Source organism: Macaca thibetana, chromosome 12, assembly GCF_024542745.1.
Source record: "Macaca thibetana thibetana isolate TM-01 chromosome 12, ASM2454274v1, whole genome shotgun sequence".
NCBI classification, from domain to species: domain Eukaryota; kingdom Metazoa; phylum Chordata; class Mammalia; order Primates; family Cercopithecidae; genus Macaca; species Macaca thibetana.
The window spans coordinates 41,291,682-41,308,193 of NC_065589.1; the positions used below are offsets into that span (position 1 = coordinate 41,291,682).

General features: G+C 38.8%; 1 protein-coding gene across 1 annotated transcript in view; it reads right to left on the reverse strand.

The window, feature by feature from the left end:
- STRADB (STE20 related adaptor beta) overlaps positions 1-16,512 on the reverse strand; it is a 29,589-nt gene that overhangs the window by 2,540 nt on the left and 10,537 nt on the right. The window contains exons 4-9 of the mRNA XM_050750662.1: positions 7,937-8,036; positions 4,941-5,062; positions 3,574-3,682; positions 2,574-2,697; positions 520-691; positions 119-223 (exon numbers count right to left, since the gene is read on the reverse strand). Of these exons, the coding sequence (XP_050606619.1) occupies positions 119-223; positions 520-691; positions 2,574-2,697; positions 3,574-3,682; positions 4,941-5,062; positions 7,937-8,036 (732 nt within the window). The remainder of the gene's footprint in view (positions 1-118; positions 224-519; positions 692-2,573; positions 2,698-3,573; positions 3,683-4,940; positions 5,063-7,936; positions 8,037-16,512) is intronic.

The following is a 16,512-nucleotide window of genomic DNA, read 5'->3' on the forward strand; positions in this document are numbered from 1 at the left end:
TTAAAACAGTAACAATAAAGCTCCTAAGAGTCTATAGCAAATGTATTTAACAGAAATTATCTAGAATGTAAGCAATCTTATGAAAGGGAAGTAGTTCAGGGATTTTAGCAGCACTTACCTGAGTTCTATGCATGTCCTGGAAAGGCACCTGCCCACTGGCTAATTCACATGCTGTAATCCCAACACTGTAAATATCTGACTTCACATTATACCCATGTAAATCCTGTAGGACACAATTAATTTGAAGTCTTTTAGTGCAAATAAGTTAACCAAAAGTTATACATGTGTGCTTTTTTGATAAAGAATGGTGAACAATAATGGAAAAGAAACCCATAAGTGACAAATCAAGACACACTTAATATATGGTATTTAATTTCCTAACATAATTTTGACAAGAAAGAGAAATAAAGTCTTGCAGAAGGCCATTCACCAATCCACATATAAAGTCACAACTGTACTTCAGTCAAACTCAGAAGACACTTGAGACACAGAAAACCCAATGCAACGGCCACACCTGACCTGTCTCAGTAGTTCTGGACTCAGCCATGGCTGCACTGATGTGCTGAACTGTGGGAAATCATACACAGCCGTATGCCTCTGTCCATGCTTAACCAAACTATGCAGATGGGACAGGCCAGAGAGGGTCACTAGGCCATCACCAGAAATGAGGATATGGCTGGCTTTAATACTCCTAGAACAAAGAGAAACAATCCTAAGTAATAGGAAACTGGCCAATGAAGAAAGAATAAAAATCTGGTAGGAACAAATCCATATATTCTCTTGGAAATTAAATACCCTTTATAAAACAGCAGTATAAACTGCAAAACAGTACTGCAAAACTGCTGTTTACACAGGAAATATTCAGGGAATAAGAATTCTTTCTCAACTACTTACTACAGCACCAACACAAGTAAAGATATATAATTGAAAGCTACATGTTAAGAACTGATGGCCGGGCGCGGTGGCTCACACCTCTAATCCCAACACTTTGGAAGGCTGAGGCAGGCAGATCATGAGGTCAGGAGATCCAGGCCATCCTGGATAACATGGTGAAACCCCATTTCTAATAAAAATACAAAAAATTAGCCGGGCATGGTGGCGGGCGCCTGTAGTCCCAGCTACTTGGGAGGCTGAGGCAGGAGAATGGCGTGAACCCAGGAGGTAGAGCTTGCAATGAGCCAAGATTGCGCCACTGCACTCCAGCCTGGGGGACAGAGCGAGACCCTGTCCATCTCAAAAAAAAAAAAAAAGAACTGATAATATTTTTTCAAACAAGGAATGGAATCAAATAATTAATTTCACTTTTTTTTTTTTGAGACAGAGTCTCACTCTGTGGCCCAGGCTGGAGTGCAGTGGCATGACCTCAGCTCACTGCAACCTTCACCTCCTGGGTTCAAGTGATTCTCCTGCCTCAGCCTCCTGAGTAGCTGGGACTGCAGGTGTGTGCCACCACACCTGGCTACTTTTTTTTTTTTTTTTTTTTTTTTTGTATTTTGAGTAGAGACAAGGTTTCACCATCTTGGCCAGGCTAGTCTCAAACTCCTGACCTCAAGTGATCTGCCCGCCTCGGCCTCCCAAAGTCCTGGGATTACAGGCATAAGCCACCATGCCTGGCCAATTTCACTATTTTTGAATGCTGTTGCAAAACACCTAAGAAGTGTTACCTAAAAAAAAAAATCAAACAATATTTGAAATATAAGGTTTTAAAGCTAAATGTAATACTATCCAGTAAAAGTCTCTCTCATACATCATTTATAAAAAGATATATTATACATTTCCTTTAATTGTCAGATAAATTATAAGAGCCTTGTTTTTCGATCCCAAACACTGAATTTGGAAACTTAACAGAGGAGGATGGCCAATCATCTGGTGACATATAATGAAACCCCAGTTAACCAGAATATAGTGTGTTGGAAATCCTTGGTTAACTAGGATTTTGCTGAAAAAACAATAGTAAGACTAAAAGCTTTAAGGAGATTGAAACAATAGGAAAGCAAGCTTATTTAAAGGTAACTTAATTAAAAAGTAAGATAAAGTTGCAGTATATCTTAGAACAGCACTTTTTAACATTCAGTCAATCACTTTTGCATATACACTTTGGTAACAAGAGAAGTGATATTTAGGATGATAACCTCAAGGTACTGCAAAATAAGAAATCGAAGAAAAGTTTAATTCCAATTTATGCATAATATAAGATGGAAAGCAGATAATGGAGCTCTTCATTTGCTTAAACAAAAACAGAATGAAAAACACCCAGCTAACTAGGATCCCATTTCCTACAGCTCATCTCCTAAACATCCTCATTAGATTGAGACTGTGAGCTCCATGAGGGCAGGCACTCCAGCCCAGCACCAAGAACTGCTTGGCACAGAGGATGTGGTCTGAACATGTTTGGTGAAGGGACATAAAATGTAAGCAATCCATTGCACCTAATGGTCCCTTCCTCCCTCAATTTTCACTTACAAGTTTCCTATCCCTCTTTTCTAACATTCAACTGCTCCTTCCTAAAACCTCCTTCAGAGAGTTCTTCCAGTAAAATTATTTCATTTAGTAAAATACAAATAAGTAAATACCTGTGAATATAGCCATTTTGGTGCAGATAGTTCAACCCTCTCACTGCTCCAAAGAGAATGTTTCTTATTAAAGTTTCACTCATTCCCTCAGGAAAATAGGTCCTCAAGAGTTGACTTGCTGAACCTGAAAGAAACCCCTAAAATCCTTATATGAACATTGAAAGTGATTTTGCTTCCAGCTGTGTTTTAATGTTCTTTTCAACCATAAACACAAACATATCTGTTACTTTTTGGAGTCTAACCCAACCAACACTTTCCCACACAAACATGATTTTCTTTCAAGAATCTTTAAACAATTTTTTCTAATGACACTCTAGAGATTAGGAAAGAGAATTAATGATTTGTCAATATTATTGAATAAAAATACATTCTGTGTGTGTGTGTGTGTGTGTGTGTATATATATATATATATATATATATATATTCTTAAATCCAGAAGCAATTCACAAAAGCTGTGCTAAAAATCAAAGTTCCAGAATCCATTCACTATTTATTCAACACAATTATGGAACACAACTTTGTGCTAAGTACTATGTGAGCACCTGGGGACACCACAAATAAAAATATATAAATGATCCTGGCCCTCAAGAAGCAGTGAGGGAGATGGGCACACACAAAGATGTTTCTAATACAGTGAAATAGTTTACAATGCAGTGTAACAGGGACAGGGATGGGGTGCAGAGGTGGAAAAACAACTTCTTCCTGCAGAATAACAGTAGGTCTCCATTAAAAGAGGGGTAGGAAGCTGAAGGGAAGAGACAGCCTGTGCAAAGGCATGGAATTCTTGGAAAAGCAGTGGTGGTTCACTGATCATCATACCAATTCTTACCTTTTTCTGCAAACTAAAATTCAACACGCACCAGATATAGAAATATACCATGAAATCTAAAATCAGTCATTAGACTTATAAATTAAATGTGGCAAATCATAAATCTAAAATCCCAACTCATCTATATAATTATAACATCTAGGCTAAATTATTTAAAACCAGCATTCTTACCATAGGCCATAAATGGAGAAATAACCCAAAGCCAGCTGCCAACAGTGAAAACTGTCCAATAAGTTGTAATATTGGGATGCCGGAAAAAGTGGGAGAGAATCACGGCTTTCTAGGATAAACACACAAGAGACAAGACATTTAAAAATAACCCTTTTTTCCTTATGATGAAAATGGCAGTCGTGGCAGCTAATACTCAAGGGCGCTCATTAGTGAAAGCACTGTTCTTAGTGCTTTTATCTATTTAAATCTCACAACCACTCCACGAAGTATGTGATATTATGATTCCCATTTTTCAGAAGACAGCACTTAAAAATAAGTTAGAAAACCTGTCCAAAAGCATGCAATTAATAAAAAGAAGTGGAAGTAGAATGTGAACTTAGTTTCCCTCTAGGGTCATACTCTTAACTGTACTATGTTCTTATTATAAAAACATTTTAAAATACCTAAAAATCCCTCTATCGCCACCTCACAGAGACCCACTGTTAACATTTCATACGGTTTCTCCTAGTCTTTTTTTGTTTGTGTAATATACATGTGCACATATAAATATTTTAAGAATTGGAACAATATCCAAATAAAATCCTTTCCCCCTTTATATCAAAAATGATTAGTGACAATAAAAATGGTATTATAAGATACCTGAAATGCAATTCTGTCAAAATTTGTCATTTGGAAATTAATTTTGCTTATCTGGATGAAAAGGAAACTGTTTTTTATTTCTTCCATTGCCCTATGTGACTATTTAGGATGGGACTAACTAGGGGTATTGTAAAACTCCAGACCTGCATTTTGAATATGATATTCATTTGAAGGAGCAGCAGTTACCAAAGTTGGAATACATGTGTTCTTTCATATAATGAATCTGGCTTCCACATATTCTTTCCAATTCTGTAACTGCATGTTAATTAGAAGAAATCTATATTTCCCTAACAGAAGAATTATTAGTTTGGGGGAGAAAATTCTTATAGATGTAATCTCCTCAAATAAACATTATATTAAATACAATCACCCCTTAATATCCATGGAGCATTGGTTCCAGGACTGCATCCCCTGACCGCCTCCCACACACCACCCCATGAATGTACCAAAATCTAAGAATGCTCAAGTCCCTTGTATAAAATGGCATAATATTCACATATAAGCTATGCACATCCTCCTATATACTTTAAATCATTTCTAGGTTACTTATAATGTCTAATACAATGTAAATGCTATGTAAATAGTTATGCTGTGTTTTATTTGTACTATTTTTTATTGTATTATTTATTTTAAAATATATGTTTTCTATTCACAATTGGTTGAATCTGCAGATGTGGAACCAGTGGATACAGAGGGCCAACTGTGTATCATTTTCTTCATATTGTTACCTGTAAAGCTTTCAGGCGTTCTTCATTGCAGTTTTCCAGATTTGTAATTTTTATAGTTACCAGTGTTCCCGTGGGAGTATGCCGTGCAAGATGGACAGAAGTCAAGTTGTCAAATCCTCTTCCTATAATCAGGCATAAAAGTCATGTTAGCAAGCAAAGAAGAAAAAAAATTGACAATTTAGACTTCATCAAAATTGAAAAGTCTTGCTCTTCAAAAAGTACTGTTAAGAAAATGAAAAGGCACACTACTCATTCAAAGTATTAATAATACTTATCAAGCAATCCAATTAAAAAACAGGCAGAGGATTAAACAGGCAATCCACAAAATAAGATATAAGAACAGCCAGTAAGCATATGAAAAGATGCTCAAGATAGAGAAATGCAAATTAAAACAGTGACACACCATTACATATCTATTATAATGACTAAAACTGTGACTTGATAAACCAATTACGATATACTCACACAATGGACTGCTACTCAGCAATCCCCTGTCCCCACTCCTAGTCCCTGGCAACCACCAATCTGATTTTTGTCACATAAATGGCGTCAAAAAGAACACAGTAGTCAGCTTCTTTTGTGTTTAGCTTCTTTCGCTTGGCATATGCTTCTGAGACTCATCCACTTTGTTGTATGTATCAGCAATTAATTTCTATTGCTGAGCAATAAACAATTGTATGGCTATACCACAATTTATTTATCCATTTATAATACTGATGGTTATTTAGGTTGTTTTCAGTTTTCGGTGACTATAAAGCTGCCAAAAACATTCCTATACCTATAATGTATAGGTAGACATATGTTTTCATTTATCTTTGGCAAATATCTACGAGTGAGATTGCTGGGTCATGTGGTAAATGTATGCTTAACATTATAAGAAGTTGCCAAACTGTTTTCAAAAGTGGCTGAATCATTTCACATTCCCACAAACAATGTATAAGAACTGTCACTGCCTGACATACTCACCAGCATTTGGTATCGTCAGCTTTTTAAATGTAAAACACCTAGAGTGGCACTTGCTAGCAGCCACCTAATAAACGTTAGTTAACTCCCTCTCTCCATGGTCACCAAATTTTGTCAGTTTTATTTTTGAAATGAAGTTAATCTCAAATTCATCTCCTCTCCTCAGTGTCAGCGTCACTGACTTAGTCTGAGCCCCATCCTGTCGCCCTGGATGTATGCAGTGACTCCCTCATATGCTCTACATTCTCAGCCAGGGCACACACCAGAATTACTGAGGGAACTACTGTAAAATGCCTCTGCCTTGACCCCACACCCCAGAAACCTTGGTCCAGTAGCTCTATGATGGAATATAGGTGTTGTAATTTTTAAAAAGACACAGGTAATGAAGATGACACTTCTGGTTGTGCACTGCTGATCTACTACATCTTCCTGACTGTTGCCTGAGCTGTTTTAAATTTGGCATTTTATCAATGGCAGGTCCTGCAGCAGCTGAGAGCTTAGATCCTACAGTCAGAAAGATCTGGTTTCAAATCACTAACTGTATGACTATCTCAGGGCCTCAGTGTCCTCATCTGTGAAATGGGAGTGGCAAAGGGTTAAAGGAAAAAAATACATACTAAATGTTCAGCATCATGCCTGTTAGATGGTATTATTGTCATCACGATTCCACAATGTCTCTCTAGCAGAAGGACAGTAAATTCCAAATCTCCACCTTAAATCATCTGAGTAATAAGGAGGGTAGGTTGTGGACGCCATTCTAAATCCAACCACATGAAGTCCTTCACAACGCGTTCCAAACCTGCCTTTCCAGATTCATCTCCTACCACTGCCTACTCTCCCCTTGTCCCCACTTGTAGTCACAGAGGAACTATATGGTATTCTCCCCTAACCATCCTTCCTCAGTCATTTACTGAGGTAAACATGTTTTCATCTTTTTAGAATTGGCACCATCTGAAACTCCTTTCTAATTTTGGGGCATTTGCCACTATGTGTTATTTCAAAAAGGTTAGATCCTTACTCTCCCTTAGTCTCCTTGACCTTGGTATGTGACCTATGCTTGGCCAACTGGAGCATGGAGTGAAGGACAAAGCAGCAGCAGTCGTCAGAGCTTCCTGCAGTGGGCCAGCGTCTGGTGGCGGGCAGTACATTCACTAGGCTGCTCCTATTCCACAGTCCTGGTTCTTGTCATGCAGCTTCTCTTGGCTTCTTCCAAACCTATTTCTCTAGCCAATAATTCTGTGAGTTAGCAGCATTGTTCAAATATTCCTTTTTCACTTAAGTTAGCCAGGATTGTTTATGTTGTCTATAACAAAACCTATGACTAGAATATCTAGCAAACTCTTCCTCATTCAAGATCCAGCCCCTTTTTGCCATTTCTCTTAACTCCCAGAGGTGGTTCGTTGTATGCTCCATCTTCTCCATTCCCATAACACTTAGGACATACCTCTACTAAAGTACTATATTGTGTCTTCATCTTCCTAGAGATGATGTCAATTCCAAGTGTTCTCCTATGCTTTGTTCCCCTATTTGTTTAACAGATGTTTCTGAATATTCAGAGCAAATGTTTCACATATGTAAAGCTATAAACAATAACCCATCCTATTCCACACTTAACTGAAAAAGCTTTCTATTACAAATGGGATTTTAGATAAATTTTTAAACTAAGAAGCAATTTAGTTAACGGACTGTGACTGAAAAGATTTATCTGACTTGATTTTACTTCATACCCAGTAAAAATTATACCCATAAAATAGATGCTTCCCCCAATAAACACACAAATAATAAGTATTTAGTGTCATCCTCATGTAAATGTACTTCAATGGAAAAGTAAACGTTCTAGACAGTAATCCTGAAAAAATTTGAGTCATTATTTTAAGATAGACATAAATTAATTGAATCCACTTGACTGACACAATTAGCATCTAGTTTTATGCTGGAGGTAACAACAGAAAAAACTTGTCTACAAAATAATATTTTTGTCATCAATTTAATTTCTAACACTGAAGGGTCAATTAGAAATTCAGAATTATTACCTATTTCTACTTGGAGCTCGTAGTGAGAAACGTTGGTGGAACATACTACTTCGCTTGCTCTAGTGGATGGAGGTGACCAGGAAAGGGTTGGCTCATCAACCTGCATTTGTTTTTAAAGATAAAAACAAAATAGATGAAATTCTTGGTCCCCCTGCCCCAATATAAAACACTGGTGTTATATTTTCAAACACAGAGGTGCTCATTAGGAAGGTACTGCAAGGTGGCTTAAGAGACTGTTTTAAGATCTAAAAGGAATTTACCAGTTGCTCATTGATGTTAGTTAGAAAGCCATTAGCCTATGGAGAGGGCAGGAAAAGGAGATTTAGATTTACAGATAGCAAGGAATACTTTCCAGTGTAATTTCCAGTAAAATGTTTAGGAGTTGCGAAGAATGTTAATTCTTCAGGATAGCTGACAAATGTACCAAGCGAAGAGCTGCAGAGACCTGTGAGGGATATTCTATGCTTGTGCTCTTGCTTCAAGCTAGAGCCATATTTTGCACAAGGTACATGCTCTGCTAGTGAAGATGTTAACAGTCAAGGAAGAGTTTCCAGACTGCAGCCTATTAAAATTGCCGATGAAGTTTTTAGCAAGATGAATCAGACGGGAGGTCAGAAAGAAAAATCAAAGGAGATAGACCTCCTAAGTGTATGACCAAGTACTGATAGGAGGTCTCATGGTGTGCTTTGGAGTGAGAGTCAGGTTTGCACCTGAATACAGTGACAGTGAAATAACATGAAGGTGTGAAAAAGAAGACGCCTAAACTACTGGCTTCATATGATAGCCATGAGGGTCTCCCAATGGACCTAAGTACTCCAACTTAGGAGCCTCTACAGACAGGTGGCAGGGGAAGGAAAAAGGGGGAAAAATAACATTACTATGTGCTAGGAATTGTGTTAACTCCTTTTCACATTCTTAGTTAGCTCTTTTTAATCAAGAGACAGACATGGAGTTTGAAACAGTCACAGGATTAAATGTTCCCTAAACTTTAAGAGAGCAGGAAAAAAGGAATTACAAACCCATGGCTAAAGATGAATAAGGGTGACTATTGTTCAAGAGGAATGAAAGAATGTAAAAAGAAATTCTACTATACGATTGGAAAAATCCTGATGAGAAAACAAATCAAAATAAAGCAATTTAGTTTCTCTTTTTTTCTGCCTCTTTACAATCTGATGGAAGCAATTCAGTTTCTTTAAAACAGGTAGTCTCCAGATAAACTCAGATTTAAAGACCACATAAAAGAGACAGAAAGAAAATATAACAGTTTTAAAAATTTTTAAGTGATATCAACCTGTAAGCCTGTCAGGAAGGCTAAAGACATAATGAACTAAGGCTCATAGTTCATAGGCTTGGAAAAAACAGCATAATGTTATGGGGTGATGGACTAAAATCAGAACTAATCAGCGTCTATTTTGCTTCCATCTATTCCATTAGGGAATTAAGTCTTATTTAAACTAGAAGGGACACTTGTAAATAACACTTGTAAATAAACTTGTAAGTAAGTATTCAAAGCTCTAAAAAGGTTGTTTTAAATAGGTTCAAACCTCCAGGCCCAGGGCAATTACACTTAGGATATGAAGTTTGCAACTATGGTAGAACTCAGATGAAAAACCAGAATAGAAGTAGCAAACAATGACCCAATTTTCAAAAAGGGAGAAAACTACAAAGGGGCAAGCTTGATGCTGCTGCCCAGTAAAGTCAGAGATCAAATTATTCGATAGGTGAACTATGGGCACTTTAAAAAGCCACATGGTAATCCCAAGAAGACAACTCGGATTTACTAAGAGCAAATCTTCCCAAACTAACCCCACTTCTCTTTTTCACTTGATGACCAGTTAGATGATAGAAAGCAAAAATTATGGCAAAGTCCTTGACTTTGCTCTGTTAAACTTTTTAATGACTTCCTGAAAATGAAACAGGCTGGCTTGAAAAAAGAAAAAGTATGGATCATGCATTGCTGGGCATAGCTAATTACCGAAAAAAAAAAAAAAAAGGCAGGACTCACAATCATCCTGCAACTAGAAGAATGGGCCCAGTTCAATAAAATTTTACAAAGATAAATGCAAAACCTTGCACTTAAGTTAAAAAACAAACAAACAAAAAACAATAGCCTAAATACAAAATTGAGGATACCAGGTTTATGACTTGGAGGTTTCAGTCAATAGCATGACAGAGAAGGTTAAATAAAAGCATAATATGGAGCTACATTTACAGAAGCAAAATTGAGCAGACTGGAAGAGACAAGAGTTTCACTGTGTTCTGAAATGATTAGATAGTATCTGGAGCACTATGGATAATTGAGACTCCACAGTTTAAGAGGGAATTATAAAGTGGTGACTGTAAAATGGTGATGCCTGGAGAAGGCCAACCAAGTCGGTGAAGGTTCCAGCAACAATGGAGGAGTTGAAAATATTTAATCTGGAAAAGAAAATATTAAGAATATATATAGTTGCCATTTGCAAGTGACCAAAAGACTAATATAGAAGGGTAAACAATTGCTCAGCGAGAAGAGCTGAGATCAACAGATAGAAGCTCCAGGAAGTAGATTTCAGTTCCGCATAAGAAACGTGGAGTAACCGGTGCCATCCAAGTGTAGTTCAGGCATCAAGCTGCCTCTTTCCATTATCCTCTCTCCATTGATATATTTGGAGGTTGGACGACCACCATTGACAGTAGTTGAGCTACACGGAGGTACAAGAACTGGAAGTGAAGAGGGAATGGTCAGCAATTGGAAGGCTAGAAAAAGAAAAGTTTTGATGCCCACAAATGTCTGCTTGCAGTGAAAGGAAGTACTGTGATATGAATTTCAAGTACTTTGACAGCTGTCATTAGTTCTCCATTATACATTAAACTGCCTCTAATGATTTGGTTTCCCATGTAACTTTTCTATAAGAGTGGATTGATGATACAATGTAAGGGCACCATTTCCTCTGGCACTGGGAGACTGGGTTTATAATGAGCTTGATTAATGTGGATCTGATACTGAAATATGGATCCACTCTAGGTTTGCTGACTAAATCCAGTTTCTGATCCAAGAGGCTGAGGAACATCATTGGATGTTCCTCATTGGTTAAATAATCAAGCCAATGAATAGCACTCTGAAGTGTTTTCAGAGAGATCCTGCCAGACTTTTACTTGTGGTGAAACATACCTTTCTGTATGTTTCTATTTTTCTGTGATGACTATTTTTCTACAATGGAGCTCTTTTTATTTACATTTCTACAATGAACTCTCAGAGATATTGTAGAGAACACTCCCTACATAAGTTGAAAATTAGACTAGATGGCCTCTCATGAATCACTGTAATGCTAAAATTGCATTATTTTAAAAAGCAGCATCTCAGGTCAAACACCACAGCCTTTCATTTGCAAAGGTTAACTATAGGAAATGAATTTTCCTACAGATAGAGGGGTTTCCAAAGTTACAGGAGACACAAATCACTTGGAAAACCAGATTGTCCCCCAAACATGATATTTTAACATAAAATTTAATCCTATCTACAAAGTCCAGGCCAATGGAGAACAAGCTGTCCAAAGAAAAGACAACAGATGGTGTTTTACAGCATGACTCAGAGAGTGCACAGGGAAGTTTTTCTAGTCATCAGGCACCAGTTTCCAGCTGGTGTCAACTTACATTATACAACTTTTCCAATTCATGTTTCCACGAGAAACTTCAGATTATGCTTCTGCTTCTCTCACTGAAGATTTTAGTCTAACTCTACTAACAGAGAGGGATGTGACATTTCAATCCTTAAATTATAGAAAGGCTCCAACCTGGAGGTTTAAAGGATTCAGGTGGCAGCTGTGAACATTTGCTTAGTTCTAGGCCTCTCTCGGTAACAGCATGGAGACAAGAATCACTTTACTTTCTGCCTCACCCAAAGGGATTTACTTGAATTAAAACTCAGACTGTGAGGGAGGTGGAGAAAGATGGCTGAATAGAACCCTCTAGCAATCTTCCCCCACCCTTCAGGAACACCAAATTGAACAACTATCCAAACAAGAAGGCACCTTCGTAAGAATAAAAAATCAGGTGAGCTATCACAGTACCTGGTTTTAACTTCCTATCACTGAAAGAGGCACTGAACAGGGTAGGAAAGACAGTGTTGAATAGCTGATGCCTCCCCTCCCTCATCCCCTGGGGAGGGAGAGTGCAGTGATTGTGGGACTTTGCACTGGAACTCAGTGTTGCCAGTCACAGCAGAAAGCAACACAGTAAAGAATTCAGCCACCGCCCAAGGAGGGAGTATTTAGATCAGCCTTAGCCAGAGGGGAATCACCCATCCCAGCAGTTGGAACCTGAATTCCAGCAAGCCTTGTCTGCCACCACAGGCTGAAAGCCTCTGGGGTCCTAAACAAATCTGAAAGGTAGTCTAGGCCACAAGGACTGCAATTCCAGGGCAATTCCTGGTGCTGTGCTGGGCTTGGAGCCAGTGGACTTGGGGGGCCCATGACCTAGTGAGACACCAGCCAGGGCAGCCAAGGGAGTGCTTCTGTCACTCCTCTTCTAACCCCAGGCCGTGCAGCTTGTAGCTCCAGGAGATTCCTTCCTTTCCCTTGAGGAGGGGAGAGGAAAGGGGGCTTGGTCTTGAATAAAAAGGACTTTGTCTTATAACTTGGATTCCAGCTCAGCCACAGTAGAATAGGGTACCAGATTCCTGAGGCCCCCATTCCAAGCCCTAGCTCCTGGACAACATTTCTAGACACACCCTGGGCCAGAAGGGAAACTGACCTAGTTCTGGCAGGATCCATCACCTGCTGACTAGGACCTTGCGCCTTGAATAACCATCAACACTACCCAGGCAGTACTTGCTGTGGGCCTTGGGTGAAACTCAGGGCCATGCTGGCTTCAGGTGTGAACTAGCACATTCTCAACTGTGGTGGCCACAGGTAGAGGCTCCTTCTGCTTGAGTAAATAGAGGGGAGAGTAAAGGGGGCTTGGTCTTGCAGCTTGGGTACCAGCTCAGCCACAGTAGGCTAGAGCACTAAGCAGACTCCTGGGGTCCCTGATTCCAGGCCTTGGCTCCTGGATAGCACTTCTGGACTGGCCCTGGGCTAAATGGTAGCCCACCGGCCCTGAAGGGAGAAACCCAGGCCTGGCAATATTCACCACAAGCTGACAGAAGAGCCCTCGGGCCTTGAGTAAACACTGGCAATAGCCAGGCAGGACTCTGCTATGGGCCGGGGACAATGGTGGCCATGAGACTCCTTCTGCCTGAGGAAAGGAGAGGGAAGAATGGGAAGGACTTTGTCCTGTGGTTTGCGTGCCAGCTCAGCTGCAGTAGAATAGAGCACAAAGTAGATTCCTAAGGTTCCTGACCCATGGCCCTGCCCCCAGAAGGCATTTCTGGACCCACCCAGGGCCAGGTGGGGAGCTCACTGCCCTGAAGAGAAGGACACAGCCTAGCTGGATTCAACACCTGGTGACTGAAGAGCCCTTGGTCCTTGAGTGAACATCCAGCTGGGCAGTGGTGGCTGCAGGCCTGGGGCAAGACCCAGCACTGTGCTGAGCTTCAGGTCTGACCCAGTGCAGTCCTAGTTGTGGTGGCAACAGCAGTGCTTGTGTCACCCCTCGCCCTGCTCCAGGCAGCTCAGCATGGAAAAAGAAACTGTTTGGGGGGAAAGTAAGGGAAGAAAACGAGATTCCCTGCCTAGTAATCCAGGTAATTCTCTCAGACCTTACCCAAGACCACCAAGATGGTACCTCTGTGAGTCTGCAAGAGTTACAGTTTTGCTGGGCTTAAAGTGGTCCTAATGCAGATAGAGTTGCAGTGACCAAAGACTTAGATCACAATACTCAATTCCCTATAAATACTTGGAAAGTCTTCCCAAGAAGAATGGGTACGAGTTAAGTTCAGCCTTCAAAGACTACGATAAATACGTAACGCTTCAATGTGCAGACATTAATGAACACCTACAAGCATCAAGAACATCTAGGAAAACATGATTTCACCAAATGAGCAAAGTAAGGTACCAGTGACCAATCCCGGAGTGACAGAGATACGTGACCTTCCAGACAGAGAATTTGAAATAGCTGTTTTGGGGAAGTTCAACAAATTTCAAGATAACACAGAGAAGGAATTCAGAATCCCATCAGATAAATTTAACAAAGAGATGGTACTAATTTTTTAAAAATCAAACAAATTCTAATTCAACTGACATACTGAAGAATGCATTAGAGTCTCTCAATAGCAAAATTGATCAAGCAGAAGAAAGAATTAGTGAAATCGAAGATAGGTTATTTGAAAATACACAGAGAAGACAAAAGAAAAAAGTATATGAAAGAATGAAGCACACCTATAAGATCTAGAAAACAGCCTCAAAAGGGCATATCTAAGTTATTGGCATTGAAGAGGAGGTAGAGAAAGATATCAGAATAGAAAGCTTATTCAAAGGGATAATAACAGAGAACTTTCCAAACCTAGAGAAAGATATCAATATCCAAGTATCCAAGAAGTTATCCAAGTATCCAAGATTATCAATATCCAGTATCCAAGAAGGTTATGGAACACCCAGCAGATTTAACCCAAAAAAGACATTTAACAATCAAACTTCCAAAGGTCAAGGATAAAGAAAGGATCCTAAAAGAAGTAGGAAAAAAGAAAGAACATATAAAGGGGCTCCGATACATCTTGCGCAGACTTATCAGTGGAAACCTTACAGGCCAGGAGAGAGTAGCATAACATATTTAAAGTGCTGAAGGAAAAACCTTTTTTTTTTTTTTTTGAGACGGAGTCTCACTCTGTCACCCAGGCTGGAGTGCAATGGTGCGATCTTGGCTCCCTGCAACTTCCACCTCCTGAGTTCAAGCGATTCTCCTGCCTCAGCCTCCCGAGTAGGGGGGATTACAGGCGTGTGCCACCACGCCCAGCTAATTTTTTGTATTTTTAGTAGAGATGGGGTTTCACCATGTTAGCCAGGATGGTCTTGATCTCCTGACCTTGTGATCCGCCCACCCTGGCCTCCCAAAGTGCTGGGATTACAGGTGTGAGCCACCACACCCAGTGAAAAACTTTCACAGTTTATCCAGTGAAAATATCCTTCAAACATGGAAGGAGAAATAAAGACTTTCCCAGAAAAACAAAAGCTGCGGGATTTCATCAATGCCAGACCTCTCCTACAAAAAATGCTAAAGGGGGTTATTCAGTCTAAAAGAAAACAATGTTAACAAGCAGTAAGAAATTATCTGAAGGTACAAAACTCACTGGTAATAATAAATACATACATAAAAACAGACTATTATAACATTGTAATTGTGGTATGTAAACTACTCATATCGTGAGTAGAAAGATTAAAAGATGAACAAATAATAACTACAATACCTTTTCAAAATAGCATAAGAAGATATAAATAGAAACCACAAAAAGTTAAAAAACAGGAGGAATGAAGTTAAAGTGTACAGTTTTTATTAGTTCTGTCTTTGCCTGTTTGTTTCTGCAATCAGTGTCAAGTTGTCAGTTTAAAATAATATGTTATGTTATTTGCAAGCCTCATGGTAACATCAAATAATAAAATCTACAACACATATACACAACAAAAATGAAAAACAAGAAACTAAAACATACCACCAGAGAAAATAAACTTCACAAAAAGGAAGAAGACAGGAAGGAAGGAAGAGAATACACAACAAATAACAAAAGCCAGCAGTTAAGTCCTTATCAATAATAACACTGAATATCAATGGATTAAACTCTCCAATGAATAGACATACAGTAGCTGAATCAATTTTTTAAAAAGATTCAATTATCTGTTGCCTACAAGAACCATACTTCACCTATAAAGACACTCATAGACTGAAAATAAATAGGGTAAGAAAAATATTCCATATAAATGGAAACAGAAAAAGAACAGGAGTTGATATACATGTATATCAGGCAAAATAAATTTCAAGGCAAAACTTATAAAAAGAGACATGGAAGGTCGTTATATAATCCTAAGCTTAAAAAGAAAAAAACTGGAGGAATCACATTACCTGCCTTCAAATTATACTACAGAGTTATTGTAACCAAAACAGCTTGGTACTTGTATACAAACAGACACACAGGCCAATGGAACAGAACAGAGAACTCAGAAATAAATCCATACATCTACAGTGAACTCATTTTTGACAAAGATGCCAAGAACATACACTGGGGAAAGGACAGTCTCTTCAATAAATGGTGCTGGGAAAACTGGATATTTGTATGCAGAAGAATGAAAGTAGACCCATATCTCTTGTTATATTAAAAAATAAAATTGAAATGGATTAAAGACTTAAATCTAAGACCTCAAACTATGAAATTACTACAAGAAAACATGGAGGAAATTGTCCAGGAAATTGGTCTGGGCAAAGATTAATTGAGTAATACCCCAAAAGTAGAGGCAATCAAGCAAAAATGGACAAATGAATCACAGTGAGTTAAAAAGTTTCTGCAGAGCAAAAGAAAAAACAAAGTGAAGAGACAACCCATAGAATGGGAGAACATATTTGCAAATTACTCATCTGACAAGGGATTAATAACCAGAATATATAAGGAGCTCAAATAATCCAATTTTAAAAATCTAACCATCTGATTTAAAAATGGGCAAAAGATCTAG